General features: G+C 41.0%; 1 protein-coding gene across 5 annotated transcripts in view; it reads right to left on the bottom strand.

Annotated features, from left to right (window-relative positions):
- LOC140185979 (EF-hand calcium-binding domain-containing protein 6-like) overlaps nt 1–18,795 on the bottom strand; it is a 68,800-nt gene that overhangs the window by 14,332 nt on the left and 35,673 nt on the right. For all 5 annotated transcript variants that reach the window (XM_072239794.1, XM_072239793.1, XM_072239795.1 and 2 more), the window contains 8 exons: nt 16,779–16,907; nt 9,237–9,316; nt 6,672–6,817; nt 5,840–6,036; nt 5,558–5,665; nt 4,537–4,602; nt 2,829–2,939; nt 227–329 (listed from right to left, as the gene is read on the bottom strand). In XM_072239794.1, the coding sequence (XP_072095895.1) occupies nt 227–329; nt 2,829–2,939; nt 4,537–4,602; nt 5,558–5,665; nt 5,840–6,036; nt 6,672–6,817; nt 9,237–9,316; nt 16,779–16,907 (940 nt within the window). The remainder of the gene's footprint in view (nt 1–226; nt 330–2,828; nt 2,940–4,536; nt 4,603–5,557; nt 5,666–5,839; nt 6,037–6,671; nt 6,818–9,236; nt 9,317–16,778; nt 16,908–18,795) is intronic.

Below are 18,795 nucleotides of genomic sequence, written 5' to 3'. Positions count from 1 at the left end.
GTATCATTTCTTAATGCATGCATTTCTAAATGACAATAAACGAGGACTGAGTGTCCTCATAATCTAATCTAACATATCATAATAACATCGTATAAAACAGGGTTTCCCAACCTTTTTAATGCCATGGACCCCTACTATTAACCGAGGTACTCCAGGCTGGGAACCCCGGTATAAAATGATACAGAATATCAACATTCAGCCCAGGAAAAAAAGCTCTAGGTCCTACCCGATCTGTGGTTCTTGCTGAACTGTGCTCCTTCCTCATTGGCTGTTCCTTGCTGAGGTTCGTCATCATGGACTTGTCACCCAAAAGACTCCTTGCTCCTTTGCTACAATGCAACCAAGGCACATGTCTGACAATGTGATATGAATTTACAAGAAGTTGCATATATGGTTTATTTCTAAAGATTAAATACCAGCTTTATTTTTCATATGTGCATTGAAGCATTGAAACCACAGTGAAATGCATGTTTAAGTCAACAACGAGCACAGTTGGAGGATGTGCTGGGGGCAGCCTCCAATCGTCACCATGCTTCCAGTGCCAACATAGCATGCTCCATATGTTGATATTAACCCCAACCCATAGTTTGTGGAACATGGGAGGAAATCAGAGCACCCGGAGGAAACACGGGAGAACATGCAAACTCCTTCCAGACAGTGCTGGGAACTAAATCCCAATCCTTGGCACCATAAAGGATTACATTAACTGCTACACCTCTTTTTCAGCTTAATCTCAGAGTACATAGGAGAGTTATAAAATAAGTTGTCTTGTTAGCTTTTATATTTCCTGAGGCCATATTGCCTTTGCAATAAAACGGTCCCATTGGTCTCAGTGACCCTGATGCAAAAACTGTTCACCAAACATGAACCCAAAGTTCTACTCAAAACTACTGTCCAGGCCAATATTTAATATTGACCACATGAACTTCATCAAAGCCTGCCATCTAGTATTCAGGAGTAGCAAACTTTACTAATGTTGCCTCTGACCTAGGTTTGCTAAGGCTAATTTATCGAACATTAGCAATCCTGGGTGTCACATTCTCAGCATCAGTTAAAGTTGGCTAGAAATAATCAAATATATACAGTACTATGCAAAAGTCTTAGTTATATATATAGAGAGAGAGATAAATAGATAGAGTGCCTAAGACTTTTACACAGTACGGTTTTTGTCAACATGGAGCAGAGGGAGAATATGTAAATCCGGTAGGAGCAAAGGAAGTTTGGAATGGTGAGGGTGGAGCACCACCAGAAGGAGTCCCAGGGCGAGGGTGGGGCAAGTGCAGACACACCCAGTCCTGAGACACTAGGTAATTTGATTCCAAACAATTGGTTTATTGATCATTACAGAATATCTCTCCTGTGCTTCCCACTCCCTCCCCGCTCCTTTCCCCTTTTCCCAACCATGATTCCCTCCTCCCTGACCCCTTCCCACTCTCAGTCCACAATAGAGACCCATATCAGAATCAGGTTTATCATCACTCACATATGTCATAAAATTTGTGGGTTTTTTGCACCAGTAGTACAATGCAATATATAAAATTACTACTGTACTGTATTTAATGATTAGGATTTTTTTTTAATGAACTATAGGGTAAATCAGGGAAATCAATCAGAGTTATTCCACTTCTTGAACTACATCAGTACCTTGCCATTGGATAGGCTTTTAAACTTAATACTCAGACATCACACTGTTTAATTCACCCACTCACTAGTCACACCAGAAGGAGAATTCTAGTGTAAAGTATTTATTAATAGAGAAATGATGCAGCCTATTGGTACTGGAAACTTACTTTAAAAGTGAGGAGTTCCATTACTTCTGAATTTAATTACTCTCAGAATTATTTCCATCTTCGTTGTTTATACTTAGCTTTTCCACCACATCCTCTCTACTTTGCTTACTGACATAATTTAAAGATGAAGTTCCTGATTTATACTGTGATGTTTCAGTCGGATCATAGTCCAGTTAGTTGCAGACTACCACATTTACCAATCGCTCATGTTATTCTGTCGTGAACGCTATAGCAGCTCAGATACGTATCTGAAAGCAAACTGTCAATCAAAAACTCATGAAAGTGCAAGCTGAATGGCATGCTTCAATCATTTGCCACTCACTGCCAAATGCAACCCATTTGTTCATATTGTTTACAGCAGCTGTGGTAAACATGGTCCATTCATTTACACAATGGATAGACAGATACTGAATACCAGCAACACACACAGTGCTGGAGGAACTCTGTAGGCCAGGCAGCATTTATGGAAATGAATAAACAGTTGACGTTTCAGGCCGAGATGCTTCAGGATTGGAAAGGAAGGAGGAAGATGCCAGAATAAAAAGGTGAGGGAAGGGGAAGGAGGACAAGCTAGAAGGTGATAGGGGAAGCCAGATGGGTGAGAAAGGTCAAGGGCTGGAGAAGAAGGAATCTGGTAGGAGGAGAATGGACCACAGGAGAAAGGGAGGGAGAAGGGGACTGAGGGGGGGAGTGAGGGGCAGGTAAGAAGAGGTAAAAGGCCAGAGTGTGGGACAGAAGAAGAGGGGAGGGGGAAGGAAAAGATTACCAGAAGGAGAAATCAATCTTCATGCCATCAGGTTGGGTGCTACCGAGAGAGAATATGAGGTGTTGCTCCTCCAACCTCTTGTGCCAAGGTGAGGCCATGGACCGACATGTACCAGCTAACCTTCTAAACCTCAAGATTGATTAGTGCTTACCAACTGGGATTATTGTAGAAAACTTGATGAATGACTGTTACGTACTGTGGATTCTTATGGTCTTAAAATGGAAATACTTTATGTATTTATTAACAGTAGAGCTTGGCAAAGACCTACTCACCATTTGTCAAACAGGGACATGAATTCAAGATATTTTACATTCCCTTGGTGATCAAGCGGTATCCTATTCTTCAAATAATTCTTTTCTTCATCAGTCATGTTGATACTAAACCTTGCATGATAGACATGTATGAGATTATACACTGCAGTATTAAAATAAGATGCAATTTTAACCTCTTTACAAAGGTTCATTTCAGTAAAACGCACAAATGATGCCATGTATTTGCAAGTCTGTAGCTCAGAAATTTGGACATGTTGATTATTTCTCCTGTTTTGGACAAGAAGAAAGAGTCAGAACAAAAGCTCATCCACTATTGATCCACTGCCAATATATCAGAAACTTGCCCATATTTGGGAGCAAGTTTTTCCTTTGGACAATGGGACAATACCCAGGAATTCCCCCATTTTTCTAACCTCCAGAGTAAATGGCTGAGCCTAAAATATGAAGCCTATCCAGCTGGTTCAGGGTGTAATCAGCAGAGAAGCAGGAAGTCCTCTTTAGATGAGGAACATAAACAATTCAAAAAGCCCATATCCCATTGTGTAATACTGGCTGTTAATTGTGTTCAATATTCAAAGTAAGTCTTAAAGTACATTTGTTAACCAAGTATGGATAGAGTATACAACCCTGAGATTCATCTTTCCACAGGCAGCCATAAAACAAAGTAACACCATGGCACCCTTTCAAAGAAAACGTCAAACACCCAACACACAAAAAAAGAAGAAATTGCGCAAATGGCAAAAAAAAACACACAGAATGTAAAACATCAAACAGCAGAGGCCTTGAAACAGTCCAGGAATGTTCATTTTAGTTCCTTTCAGTTTAGCGCGGTGTCACTTGTGGACGGGAGGTGACACAGCCAGTCTGCCGCAATGAAAATCGTGCAAAAATAGCAATAAAAAAGGAGTTGGTCACTGGTACGGTCTCATCCAGTATTGTTTAATTGATAGTAAACATGTTCAATTTATTCATAATTGTTGGTCCTTATCATTGGAGTTTTACAATCATGTCTGTTTAGGTACCATATCCGATGCGGACTTTGGTGACCATGGTTTTCCATATAGATCTATCCTTCGTTTATGGATGACTTCCATTTCCTCAATGTGTAGCCACCTGGCTATGCTTTTGATGTACATAAGCCGAGGTCTTCCTCTAGGTTTACTCCCTCAATCTTTCCAGAGAGTATGAGTGTTTCTAGTTCATCTTTCTGCATGATATGTCCTAGAAATCTGAGTTGTCTTTCTCTTATTGTTGGTATGAGTGATCGAACTGCTTGGGCTCTTCTGAGAACTTTTGAGAACAATCATACTGAATGAAATTTTAGGCAACAAAATGTTACCAGTAATTAGAGTGAGAGATTTTGCCTAAATGAAACAGAAATTGTGTATACAAATCTGCAGTTTATAATTCAGTTATGCAAAATTAATATCACAGTTTATTAATATAATGCCTGTAATTTATTAAAGATTATCAGTTGGTATAGCTGCCCGGTGGTGTAGTGGCATCTGCACTGGACTGAGGCAAGAGGTCCCAGGTTCAAATCCAGCCGGCTCCTAGTACGCTTTCCATTAGTGCTGAGTTGAGCATCGAGCAAGCAACCCAGCCTTGTAAAACAGATAAATGCTAAAGATGCAACCAGTTTGTCGCCTGATGCACCAGTGAGGCATGGGAGGATATTACATTTATATCAGGTGGTATGATTATTTACCTGCTGTTTAAGACTGCCCAGAAGTCCTGCTGGCTGATTACATCTAGCTTCTTGTTGTCAATTTTACTGCAGAATAAGATAATACAGCGATCTTATTTGTTAGTAAAATGCATGTAATGTCCTACTACGTGATCACATGACATCTGACATCATGTTACTTTTGCAGTACCCTTTGTGTTAGAATGTCACCATCAAAACTTCATGCTGTGTTTGCTGAATGGTACACTGGCAAATGTTCCACCTTTTGGAAAAATATTAAAACAACCTGCAGGAGTCACGTATATGTCTCTATCTGCAATGTATTCTGTGCTGCGTGTTCACTATGTTTATTATGGTAACTAGCCAAATGAGTGGGACTGTGGCAAAGGCAAAGGGAATAAATTATGCCTTCGTGCTTTGTTGGTCACAGTTAGTTTGTAGCTGGGATTGACGGAGGTCGTATCTTTTGCTGACCACTCAACAATGCTCAATTTCACTGAGCCTACACTTGGGTATCCTTTAGTTTTGTTGCTTCAAGATTATGTGTCTGTTAATTGCCAATAAGCGATCAAATGCATATCCTCCACTTTCGAAGCAACCATTATTGGAGTGAGGACACATCATGCAAGTATAACAAATCCATAGGGTGGCCAGCAGCAGCAATTGTTTTTGGTTTTGGTTTGGTTTAGTTTGGCCGCTACACAACTCATATCTGGCAACGTAGAGAGATGTAAAAAAAAATCCCATCACAATATTCATGGGAGAGCAGGAAAACTTCTGCTGTTCCTGTCATCAGCCATTCCACAGCCAATACCAGTAATCCAGGTTAACTGGCCACTTAACTCATTGCTCATTTTGGAATCTTGGTACTTATGAATGTTTTTTTTTGCAATATTAACAACTGTGATTCCACTTAAAAACAATTAACAGTAAAACAACTTAGGATCTCCTGAAGGAAGATGTTATTGATACAACATACAATATACTACAATGTTTTTCTAATCAGTTCATGATAACTATGAGTGAGATAACATTAACTTACTGAAAAAGTCCTAAAAGTGTAAGGAATTCATAATGCAAAAGATTCATTAGTTTTGCTTCCAAAGCAGTCACTGAGGATTGTGAGCCATAACTGCTGAGTTTATTAAATCTGTGTGGAATAATAGAAAGTTATTAAAAACATCAAAGGCACAACTCATCCTGCAATAATTTCACAGGAATTACTGCATGAAGTCACTGTATAATTTCTATAGTCAGAGACAAATCCTAGAATGATTAAAATGAAAAACTTATCTGTGTTTGCCTGACTCCTCATTAATCTTACCTGTGATTTTCATCAGTTATAATCCTGTGAGGTATCCCGTTTTTACTTCTGTCTTGGAAATTGTGAAGAAATTCTATATAATTTACATTTGGTGCATCTTCTTGAAGGCCACAACGCACAAGGAAAGTATTTAATTGATCTTCTTTGAGTCGCAGGTCAAATTTTTTCAGGACGAGCAAAAAGTTTTCCCTGGTTACCTTAATATAAAATAATAATAATTCCATCAGAATTGCGTGAGAATTTCACTGTAATTTGCTTCTGCCCTGTATTAATTTCAAGAACTTTAACTTTGTTGGAATTGGATTCTAACCAAGATTTGTTTACACTTCTCTTACTTTGGTACATTAAATATTTCCTTTCCAAAAGTAAACTTCATTTAAATTGTATTAAAAGTACATTAAAGATCATCTTGATACCAGCTGTAGATGATCTGACTGCATTTTAACAATGCTGTTGCATTTAAGCAGTGAAAAATCATTTTTCCAACGCTATCCCATAAAGAAAGCCTTTTTATTTTTTCTACTCTATAACACTATGAAATTATGCTATTAAATCTAAACTCTGTTCTAATGTTACACAAAAATTGGAATTATAACCTTTTGGCATGTTCTGCTGTGAAATGAAAGAAACTCTGAAAACTATGTTTTCTACATAGGACCACTGAGGTTTATTAACTCTTCCCCTCGATACTGACGTACAAAGGGCCGTTGCAACAGAATGCAATTACAAAGACAAACACGAAAAGGAAACTGCCTGACAACAAAGCATAACTTTGAGTGATTATTGTACTTTTACCAAGGTAAATGTCAAGAATTTCTGTGTATATTGTTACCTTTCCAGAATTGTCTTGGTCATAGTAACAGAAGTCAGTCTTCAGGCTTTTGAAACCTTCTCTAAATTTTTCCTTCAACCAGTTCTCAATGTCCAGTGTCAACTTCCTCTCTCTTTCTGCTTTGGATGGGTTTCTAGCTGAGAACCCTATATTTGAATGTGAAAAATTATCAATTATTAAAATAAAATTCAGTTTGGGAATGCTATTGATTTTTTTCCATTTGGCACACATATCAGTGTACTTTGAAATTCATCCAAATCATGTTTACATTTACTATCAAGTATTTGAAATCTTGAAATTGATTTAGTTATGCATCAAGTTAAGCACACACACACCAATTATTTTTTGACTTGGCATTAACCAAATTAAGCTCTCACATCCTCCGAGCTGCTGTCTTAACCTTACACACAAACAAAATGAAATATTGTCGGTCAAAATATGACATCATTGGTCAAAATGAGACATTGTTGGTCAAAGCTCTCATGTCCTCCAAGCTGGTATCTTAAGCATACATGCAATGAAAATGAGGATTTGTTGGCCATAATATTATTTAAGATTTTACAATATTTATCTTTATTTCCACATCTAATTTTCGCATTAATACGGACAGGGGAGCACTTAGTTCCATCGGTCTGATTGTAATGGAGGGTAACTGAGTTAAGTTGAGAGTGAGGTCTTATTACCATGTTCTGCTGCTATTTTGCATGGGTCTTACAGCTGGGCAGAGGAGGCAGTTTCTTGCAACATGGAGGAACCTCATCTACCTACACAAGTCAGTTTCTGATCATGTAAATGTGATTCTAAGCCATGGACACTCTATGAAACATCTAAAATCCTAAGCAGACTCAAGAGAGAAAATCTGCAGACTGCTCAGCAGGCCAGGCAGCATCAATGGAAAAGCGTACAGTCGACATTTCGGGCTGAGACCCTTCATCAGAACTGGAGAAAAAAGTTGAGGAGTCAGAGTAAGAAGGTAGGGGAGGGGAGGAAGAAACACAAGGTGATCGGTGAAATAGGGAAGAGGGAGGGGGAAAGGTGAAGTAAAGATTAGATTAGATTCAACTTTATTGTCATTGTGCTGAGTACAGATACAAAGCCAATGAAATGCAGTTAGCATCTGACCAGAAATGCAAAGAATAGTATTATTTACAAAATACCTGCTACAGCACACAAATATAAAAGTACTGAGACAGTACAAAATGGGTGCAATACTGCTTAGCGCTGTGATGTGAGGTTCAGCAGGGTCACAGCCTCAGGGAAGAAGCTCTTCCTGTGCCTGCTGGTGTGGGAACGGAGGCTCCTGTAGCGCCTACCGGATGGGAGGAGAGTAAAAAGTCCATGTGAGATGCATCCTTGATAATGCTTTTCACCCTGCCCAGGCAGCATTTATGGTAGATGTTCTCAATGGTGAGCAATTGGGTGCCGATAATCTGCTGGGCAGTTTTCACCACCCGCTGGAATGCTTTGCGGTCCGATACGGGACTGAGCTGGAAAGTTGATTGGCAAAAGATACAGGACAGGAGAAGGGGGAATCTAATAGAAGAGGACAGAAGGCCATGGAAGAAAGGAAAAGGGTAGGAACATCAGAGGGAGGTGAGGGGCAAGGTAAGGAGATAAGGTGAGAGAGGGAAAAGGGAATGGGGAATGGTGAAGGAGAGAGAGGGGGAGGAGCCACCCATTTTAATTCCACTTCCCATTCCTACTCCAACATGTCAGTCCATGGCCTCCTCTGCTGCCATGATGAGGCCACACTCAGGTTGGAGGAGCAACACCATCTGGGTAGCCTCCAACCTGACGGCATGAAAATCAATTTCTCAAACCTCCGGTAAAGCACCCCCCTCCACCCTTCACCATTTCCCACATCCACCTTAGCTCCTTACCTGCCCCTCATCTCCCGCTGGTGTCCTCCCCCTTTTCTTTCTTCCATGGCCTTCTATCCTCTTCTATCAGATTCCTCCTTCTCCAGCCCTGTTTCTTTCGCCAATCAACTTCCTGGCTCTTTACTTCATCCCTCGCCCTTCCCCTCCCGGTTTCGCCCATCACCTTGCATTTCTTCCTCCCCTCCCCACACCTTCTTACTCTAACTCCTCATCCTTTCTTTCTCCAGTCCTGATGAAGGGTCGACTGTTTACTCCTTTCCATCGATGCTGCCTGACCTGCTGAGTTCCACCAGCATTTTGTGTGTGTTCAGCAGACACAAGAGACTGCAGGAGCTCAAATCCAGAATGAAAAAAACAACTGCTCGCCCAGATACATAGCTTTTCCTAAGGCCAGATGGTGCAGGTGGGATTTGGCCGGCAAGACGCACGCACGCATGCGCACACACACACACACGCACACACACACACACACAAACCTCCCTCCTATTGAGAACCGATCCTCAGAATGGTCTTCCTGACAGTACTATTGCGTGTCCAGCTACTGCACTCTACCAGTCAGATGTTTGAGAGTTAAAACCATTCCCCTGGTAATAGGAAAAATATCCACATGTACTGGGCTGATCTTCTGACAACCTGAATCGTTTTGTCTTGCCAAGAGCTAACGAAGTTTTGTTTCCTTCTTCACCTTGATTGCTTTTAGCCTGGAAGCCCAGTGTTCTCAGTAGACTGTCGGCTTTAACAGTTCCAGTTTCATGGGGGTCATACCTGAAGGAAATATAAATTACTGCCTGCAGAGTCAATTTAAAAATAAAACAACAATGTGAAGGGCCACAAACAAACTGCTGGAGAATCTCAGCAGGTCAGCCAGCATCTGTGGGAAGGGGAATGGTTCTGGTCTGTAAAGGACCAATGCACTGTCAAGAAAAGGCAGAAATTAGTACCTGATGCTAGCAAGACTTAGATTAGCTTTTGCACACCTAGGCTACTATGTAACAGCACAAGCCTAAATGGAGCTGAAAAGAGTGCTGTGTTCAAAATTGGACATAACATTATGTATTATAGACATTACATCATAAGACTACTGTTGTGGTGGGGTGGCAATACGTCACTACCAAAGGAGGTGTAAAGTGCTCCTTCCCTCCGTTACACTGCAGGTCACCCTTGGGCGATATGTAGCACCTGCTTAGCCCCCCTGATCAAGGTCAGGTGAAGCCATGGGAGGAGGTGGTGGATGGTCATTTGAGCAGCTGGTGCTTATCACAAGTCCTGGTTATGCGACCACTGACACCAGGCAGACAATCTCTGAAGAGTATTGGTAATGGCTGGGGTCACCCATCCTGTAAAGACACTGCCCAGAAGAAGGCGATGGCAAAGCACTTCTGTACAAAAGTCTGCCAAGAACAGTCATAGTCATGAGACCATGATCAACCATCTCATACAACACGACACGTAAAGATGATGATGATAAGACCAATTGGCTCAATAAATCTGCTCCACCATTCACTAATGGCGGATTTATTTTCTCTCTCAGTCCCTGTTGCTCTTGCTCAGTGTCCCCTCCCGCATAGCTGATGTATTTTAAACCCTCCTGTTTAGCACTAGACAAATTTCCCTGCAAGGATATTGGCCCCTCTCTGTGTCACAACCACAGACTCTGTTGTGGAGTCTGGACACCCTCACAGACAGATAGCTGAAAGGGGTCGAGAGGTCAGCAATCACACTCGTGAGAATACGCATTCCAGCCAATTATGATTAATTTGTGGTTGTATTTAACTCCCTTCCTCTCGTTTCAGTCTTGTCAAGTCAGGACTGAAGCACAGCGATGTCAACACTCCCTGCTTATTTAGTCCATGTTCCAGAAAAGGAGATTACAATTTAGACTGACACTGTAAAGAGGAAGAATTTATTTAGTATTAAGTTACTGCTTCCAAGCCATGGTAATGGCATTAGATTTTAATTTGAGAGTTTCAGTTAGTAGCCCTGTTGGCCCAGTGTTTATTATTTTTCCTTTTGTTCTGTACAGTTCTTATTAAAATTCAGTGAACTGTTTATTCTGCTGCCATGTCTCTCCCTCTGCACCTCGGCCGTCACCGAGTACCATGTCACTCCAGTTCAAATACAACCTGTCACCTTCATCCCAGAATAGAATACGATGGTTCAGGAATGGGACATCACCTGCTTGGAGGATCTGGGATTGAGGAGGCTTGCCTGTTGGAGCTGGCTGAGCATAATCAGAGCCTCAAATCTGGGGGTTCAAGCTTGGACACTGCCTTTGGTCACTTATTGTGACCATGGATATGGAGGTTATTGTGGAGACAGCACTGAAAGCATCTCCCCAGTGTTTGCAGCTGATTACAGTCCATGTACAGTACGGTAACATAGCAGTTAGTGCAACGTTAGGTATCATCATTCAGGGTTCAATTCCCACCACTGTCTGTAAGGAGTTTGTACTTTCTCCCCATGTCTGTAAGGAGTTTGACTGTAAGGAGTTTGTAATTTCCAAACTTATTTTACTTCTCTGTAGTGTTGGTTGAGAGGAAGGGAGTCGTCGACACTAAGGTTTTCTTTTCTCCCATTTTTTACGTTGTTAAAATAGCCCAGGTCTTTTTTTTAGTTTAGTTGATTAATTCTGTTTAGATTAGTTTTTTTTTGAGGGGGTTATATATTTTTTTCTTTTTTTTTTCTTTTTTCATGATTTTTGTCTAGATATTTTCTTTTTGTCCTGTATTATTCATTAGTATCCTATATGATTGGGAGTTTTGTCAATTAAATACCATTTGGTTTTATAATTACTCATGTTAAGTATAACAATGTATTCCCAATAACTTTGTATTATTGCTATGTTATGTTTATATACTATGAAACTAATAAAAAGATTGAAAAAGGAAGAAAGGAGTTTGTACATTCTCCCCATGACTGTGTGAGTTTCCTCCAGATGCTCTGGTTTCCTCCCACGTTCCAAAAGGACATATGAATTAGGCTGAGTGTTAGTAAATTATGGGCATGCTATGTTGGCACCAGAAGTGTGGTGACACTTGCGTGTGGTCTCCAGCACATCTTGAACTGTGTTGGGCTTTTTGACACAAACAATGCATTTCACTGCATACCTTGATGTACACGTGGCAAATAAAGCTAACCTAGTAAAGTTAGGGTGACGCTGTTTCAGCTCAGTGTGTCAGAGTTCAGACTTCAATCCCAGCATCCTCTGTAAGGAGTCTGTATGTCCTCTCCATGGAATGTGTGAATTCGCTCCCAGTGCTCTGGTTTCCTCTCACAGTCTAAAGACATACCAGTTAGTACTTTACTTATAGTTTATACTTTATTGTTGCCAAACAATTGATACTAGAACCATGGTAGCGATATTTGATTCTGTGCTTCCCGCTCCCTGGATTACAAATCGATAGTAAATATTAAAAATTTAAATTATAAATCATAAATAGAAAATAGAAAAATGGAAAGTAAGGTAGTGCAAAAAAACTGAGATGCAGGTCCGGATATTTGGAGGGTACGGCCCAGATCCAGGTCAGGATCCGTTCAGCAGTCTTATCATAGTTGGAAAGAAGCTGTTCCCAAATCTGGCTGTACGAGTCTTCAAGCTCCTGAGCCTTCTCCTGGAGGAAAGAAGGATGAAGAGTGTGTTGGCTGGGTGGATCGTGTCCTTGATTATCCTGGCAGCACTGCTCCAACAGCGTGCGGTGTAAAGTGAGTCCACGGACGGAGGATTGGTTTGTGTGATGTGCTGCGCCGTGTTCACGATCTTCTGCAGCTTCTTCCGGTCTTGGACAGGACAACTTCCATACCAGGTTGTGATGCACCCTAGAAGAATGCTTTCTATGGTGCATCTATAAAAATTAGTGAGGTTTTAGGGGACAGGCCAAATTTTTTTAGTTTTGTCAGGAAGTAAAGGCCTTCTTGGCAGTGGACTCTGCTTGGTTGGACCAAGTCAGGTCATTTGTGATATTGACCTCGAGGAACTTAAAGCTTTTCACCACTTGCGCACCACCGATGTAAATCGTCTTGCTGACGTTGAGGGATAGGTTATTGTCTTCGCACCATGCCACCAGGTTCTTAATTTCCTCTCTGTACTCAAACTCATTATTACCCGAGATACGGACTACAATTGTTGTGTCATCAGCAAATTTATATATTGAGTTCGATGGAAACTTGGCTACACAATTATGGGTGTACAATGAGTACAGCAGGGGGCTGAGTACACAGCCTTGTGGGGCACCGGTGCTCAGAGTGATTGTAGGGGAGAGCTTGTCCCCTATTTTTACAGCCTGGGTCCTGTCTGTGAGGAAGCTGAAGATCCAGCTGCAGATCTGAGTGCTAAGGCCCAGGTTCCAGAGCTTAGGAATCAGTTTATTTGGAATGATGGTATTAAAGGCAGAGCTGTAGTCAATGAAAAGGAGCCTTATGTATGCGTCTTTATTCTCCAGGTGTTCTAAGGAGGAATGTAGGGCCAGAGAGATGGCATCTGTCGTTGACCTGGTGCTCCGGTAGGCGAATTGCAAAGCTTCGAGGTTGACCGGTAGGCTGTGGTTGATGTGTGCCATAACCAATCGCTCCAAGCACTTCATAGCAATTGATGTCAGAGTCACAGGTTGATAGTCATTCAGGCATGCCACCTTGCTCTTCTTCGGCACTGGGATTATCGTTGCTTTCTTAAAATACGAGGGGATCTTAGACTGAAGCAAGGAGCAGTTGAAGATGTCAGCAAACACTCAGCTAGCTCTCTTGCACAGGCCTGGAGAACCCATCCCGGGATGCCATCTGGGCCCGTCGCCTTAGATTTATCTTCAGGAAGGCCCTTCTAACGTCCTCCTCGGTGACGATGAATCTTGATGCCACCAGGTCCGGTTCATCCGGAGGGAGCAGGACGCTCCTCTTCTGTTCGAATCTTGCGTAGAATACGTTAAGTTCGTCAGGAAGAGAAGCGCCACAGTTATTGATATTCCCAGCCTTTTCTTTGTGCCCAGTGATCTCATTTAGACCCTGCCATAGTCTACTGGCATCCTTCTGGTTAGCCTGGGCTTCCAACTTGGCTTGATATTGCCTCTTGGCGCCTTTAGTGGCTTTCCGGAGTTCACGCCTGGATTCCATGTAGCGACTGGTATCCCTGGATCTAAAAGCCCCAGATCTAGCCTTTAAAAGGGACTTGACCTCATAATTCATCCAAGGTTTCCGGTTAGGGAATACCTGGATCGTCCTGCAAGACACACAGTCCTCCGTGCATTTCCAAATAAGTCATTGGTTCAAATAAAGTCAAATTAATTGGTCATTGTAATTTTCCCGTGATTAGGCTGGGGTTACATCACAGGTGCTGGGCGGTGTGGCTCAAAGAGCCAGAAGTGCTTATTCTGTTCTGTATCTCAATAAATTTGTAAATAATATCTCAGAACCCAACAAGATTGTTTCTATCTATGGTTACATCTGTGGTTCAGAGTAGAATGCTCAGCTGACACACAGAAGAATTAGGTTCAATTTCCAACCAATGCATTGCCACATGGTTTGCAAGTGCTTTAGGCAAAACAATGAAAAATCTCGCAGAGCTGCTGCCTCAGGTTGCCAGAGAACTGGGCTTCGGGTGAAGATGCCAGTGTGCAATTTGTTCTTCCTGTGACCGCATGGGATTCCTTGGGATGCGATGGTTTCCTATCACACCCTAAAGACATGCGGGTTGGCATGTTAACTGGCCAATCTAAATTGCCTACAGCTCGTGGGTAAATGATACAATCTAGCAGTAGCTGATGTGCGTTATGTCTTGTAACTTCAAAACATTAAACTAATTCAAAGGAAGGCACGGGAGTCTGAACTCTGGGTCTAACTTTGAGTTTACTTTAAGTGAAGCACACCCGTATCACATGGTAGAGTGATGATGTACGCAATTCACATTTTTATACATATAACCCGTAATGAATTATTTAAATGAACAAGAATGCTTAATCAAATAATATATATTCAAGATTACTTAAGTATTAAATACACAACAATGAGAATATGGGGAGATATTTAAAAATGAGTAATGCAGGCAACTATCCCTTTAATTTTTTTTACAGCTGCATCTGAGCAAGAAATTTTTTACACGCCTGAAAATTGCACGGCGCTTTAATAAATATATATAAAGAAAATTCCAGCTGTGTGGCACAAAGACTATGTGTATGGGGGTATTTCAGTTATGGCGCGGCCGTGCGCCCACGCAGCGTAGAGGCAACAGTGAATGTCGGATTAGTCTAAGTGGGTGGTCGGTTACTGGCACGGACTCAGTGAGCTGAAAGGTCCTTTTCCATGTCGTAGCTAGGTCTGCACCATAATGTGTAGTGACACTTGCAAAGCTTCCCCAAGCACATCCTCAGATCGTGCTGGTAACGACGTAGTTCACTGTATGTTTCGATGTATATAAGATTAATAAATAAATATAATTTATTCTGGTTTTCTGTAACTCTAATAAACCAGGAATTTTGTGCTGCAATTAAAATCTTAATTTTCAAACAATTTTCCTTAGAAAGCCAAAGTCAGCACAGACACATGGTTTTCAACGTCAATATTTGTCTTCATTGAGAAACTGCTCTCAGAAAACGGGAAATGGTCAACATGTCTGCAGGCCAGGGGTTCTCAAATTTTTCATGGCATGGAGCCCTACCATTGACCGAAGGGTTCATGGGGTTCCCAGTCGAGAACCCCTGCTGCAGGCCGATATTATGGAGAGAGCTGGGAACTGTGCTGTTATTCTGCAGGCAGGTTGGAATTGGGCTTTGTTTCGTAGATTTTAAATACAGTCGATTCCGGCTATTTGGGACACATCGGGTCCAGTACATTTTGGCCCGATTAAGCGGCTGTCCCAGTTAGTTGAAGTTTCACGGAAGTAGTTAAAATAGTATGAAAAAGACAAACTGAGTACCAAATTATGTATGTCAATGAAATATAGAACAAATTAGAATACTCCCAATGTATAAAATGTGTATTAGTTCCTAATAGTCACTGACGAAGGAATTCATCCAATTTACATTGCAGTGTTCTATTGATTGACTGTAAATGAATAAAATTAGCACAGACACTGAGTGCAGATAATAAACTGCCTTCATACAATTTCCAATGATTGCATTCTCCAAATCTTCGTTTTCATCGTAACATTCAAGATGATTGTATAAACTCATCTAAATCTTTATAGTTCCTAACTCGTAGAAGGAGTGAAGTTGTTTCATTTACACTTCCGGCCATTTCTGGCATCTCCAAGCCTGAATGCTTGAAACAGCAGTGAACAAAACAGTTCTGAATAGTCTTACTGCTTGTTTCTTGCTAACTAACAGTGACAAAAAATCACTGCTTTTTGAACACAGGCACACATAACTTATGCCATAGAAAAACTGTTTGCTCTTAGCACAGTGTAGACTAATGACCACACAAGTGCACACTTCTGATCCTGGTTAGAAACTGTTTGGCATCATTCATCTGTCCCAATTAAGCAACATATTGTCCCAAATAAGCAGCTGCCCCAATTAACCAGAATCCACTGTATAACGTCTTATTTTTGCAGACTCAAATTTTATTCCCTGGAAGTCATTACTAGATCATCTGCACTCTGTTCTACCTCTGAACAAATACTGCTCATCCATTGTCTCTGTTGTCACTGACCTACTTTGACTCACAGTTAAATTGACTGGTTAACTTTAAAATTATCATCTTTGATGTCAAATCAATGCATAACTTTTCTTTGCAAACTCGGTAAATTCTTCAGCCCTGCAGTCTTAATTGTTTTTTATATCATAAACAATGTTCCCTCTGATCTTTTTACAGCTGCACAGACCAAAAGGGCAGGAAATTTTTACGCAGCCTAAAAATTGCACAGTATTTTAAAAGTTTTTTTGTAATTATGCATTCTATGAGTATTTAAGATGAAAATTGGAAAATCACGAACTTTTGATTTTATTTATTAATTGGTATAACGAATTACAGTACAACAAAGAAAATCTTTCACATTTCATAAACTTTTCCTAACTGCATCCAGCTGCGCGGCACAAAGGTTATGTGCATGGGAGCATTTCAGTTCCTGTGAGGCCACGCGTCTGTGCAGCTTAGAGGGAATGGTGATCATAAACCTACTAATATGACTCTTCCTTCAAAGATGTGGAGAAACTAGGTTCTGTGGAATCACAATTAAACCATGAAAACATTTGCTATGAAGCACTTCAATAATAGCAGCATCGTCATTAATAATATTCCATACCTCTTCAATAGTTTTTTGAATTCCTCATGTTCCATTTCTATTCCTAGCTGATGCAAGGCATTTTGGAATGTGGCTGGAAACATTCTGCCATTATCTATCTTAGTGAAAAGATCTCTCACTTCCAGAGGTCTGCATTTAATAAAAATTGATGAGTTATTCAAATTTACACATTTTTAAAGAAAGTGCAAATGGAGCAAAGAGATAAGCACACAAGAAATTGAGATACAGATTTGAACGGTTTTGTGTTGAAGCTCAATATATATATGTAATTGAGTAAAAAAGGACCTAGTGCTTTCCCAGCGTTTTCGATCAATGCACGCTTCTCGGGCTTCCAGTCAGATACAGGTATTGATTATAACTGATGTTTCAATGACAGATTCTGCCATCTTCTGAAGAGTTTAACATTGAAATGTCAGTTATAATCGATACCTTCACCCGGCTGGAAGCCTGAGAAGAGTTTATTTGTCATATAGTAGTTGAGTGATGTCATGTCATCTTCAGAATCAGAATCAGGTTTAATATCACTGGCATATGGCCAGAAATTTGTTAACTTAGTGGCAACAGTGCAATGCAATACATGTTAATATAGAGAAAAAATATGTCAGTTAATTTCAGTAAGTACATACAGTGTCTATAAAAAGTATTCAAACTCCTTGGATGTTTTCATGTTTATTGTTTTACAACGTTGAATCACAGTGGATTTAATCTGGCTCATTCGACACTGATCAATAGAAAAAGATTGTGTTGTATTTAAAACAATACAACATGAAAACTTCCAAGGGGATTGAATACTTCTTACAGGCACTGTATATGCATATTAAATAGTTAAAATAAAAATAGTGCCAAATCAGAAATAATAAAAAAAAGTAAGGTAATGTTCACGGGTTCACTGTACATTTAGGAATTGGATGTCAGAGGTGAGTGAGCTGTTCCTGAATCGCTGAGTGTGTGCCTTCAGGCTTCTGTACCTCTTTCCTGACTGTAACAATGAGAAGAGGGCATGTCCTAAGTGACAGGGTCCTTAATGATGGACACTACCTTTCTGAGATGCAGCTCCTTGAAGATATCTTGGATACCTCGAAGACTAACACCCCATGATGCAGCTGACTAATTTTGGAACTTTCTGTAGCTTCTTTCAATTCTGTTCAGTAGCCCTCCCCCCCAGCTCACCATACCAGATGTAATGCAAGTAAGATGGTAATTGTTATTCATTTGCAACCAAGGGTACACACCACATGAAGTTCTTGGCATCCCTTTGGGAATGTTATGAGCTGTCATCCCTAACTCTACTGATTCGCATGCACAGCATCCAAAATCACTGCTACGAGAGATGAGGGTAGTCAAAACGATCTATGCATATCAGCTCCAGTTTGACAAGAATGCTTGGAAGAAACTCCCTGAAGTACCTACTGTATTTTCTGGAAATACCAAGGAAAGGGAAACTCAGAAGGTCGGCCAACATTTCTACTGAGGGATGAACTTGAATTACGTCAGAAATTTGCACGAATCAAAAAAATTAAGAGAAGTTGCTGGAAACACTCAGCCGATCAGGTGGCACCTATGGAGGGAGAAGAACTGTTGACGCCCACTCTGAAAGGCATCTCTGCAGTCAGCTGGTATAAGCTCTCTTGCTAGCCAATCTTTAAAACTTCAGCTGTGATTCCACCTGTTCCCAAAAGTTTGCTCTATAGTTGCCATTGGGTCTTTCCAACTGCTTATCCGTCAGCAGCCGCAATGAAGCTGGACAAAAGAAGACTGCTGTGGGACTGAATCGAGGGCAGTGCTGTGGCTCAGAAAATTTTTCCTTCCAGTGGGTGTTGACTGTCTTTGTATTGTGAAGTTCACCTCATTTCTTGCCTCTTTGTGGATGGGATCCAGGGGGGTCTGGGCCACAGATGGTCTTGTCAGCACCAAAGCGTCTGTGTGTGTCAGGAGTGTCAGTGCTCTACTGGGCCTCCTGTGCTCTTTCCATTTATCTTCTATTCCTTTCGTCCCAGATTTTCCGCTGCAACACAAA

This window comes from Mobula birostris, chromosome 21 (genome assembly GCF_030028105.1).
Source record: "Mobula birostris isolate sMobBir1 chromosome 21, sMobBir1.hap1, whole genome shotgun sequence".
In the NCBI taxonomy this organism is placed as follows: Eukaryota; Metazoa; Chordata; class Chondrichthyes; order Myliobatiformes; family Myliobatidae; genus Mobula; species Mobula birostris.
Note: the sequence above shows the minus strand (reverse complement) of the source record. Positions and strands in the feature narration are given on the sequence as shown.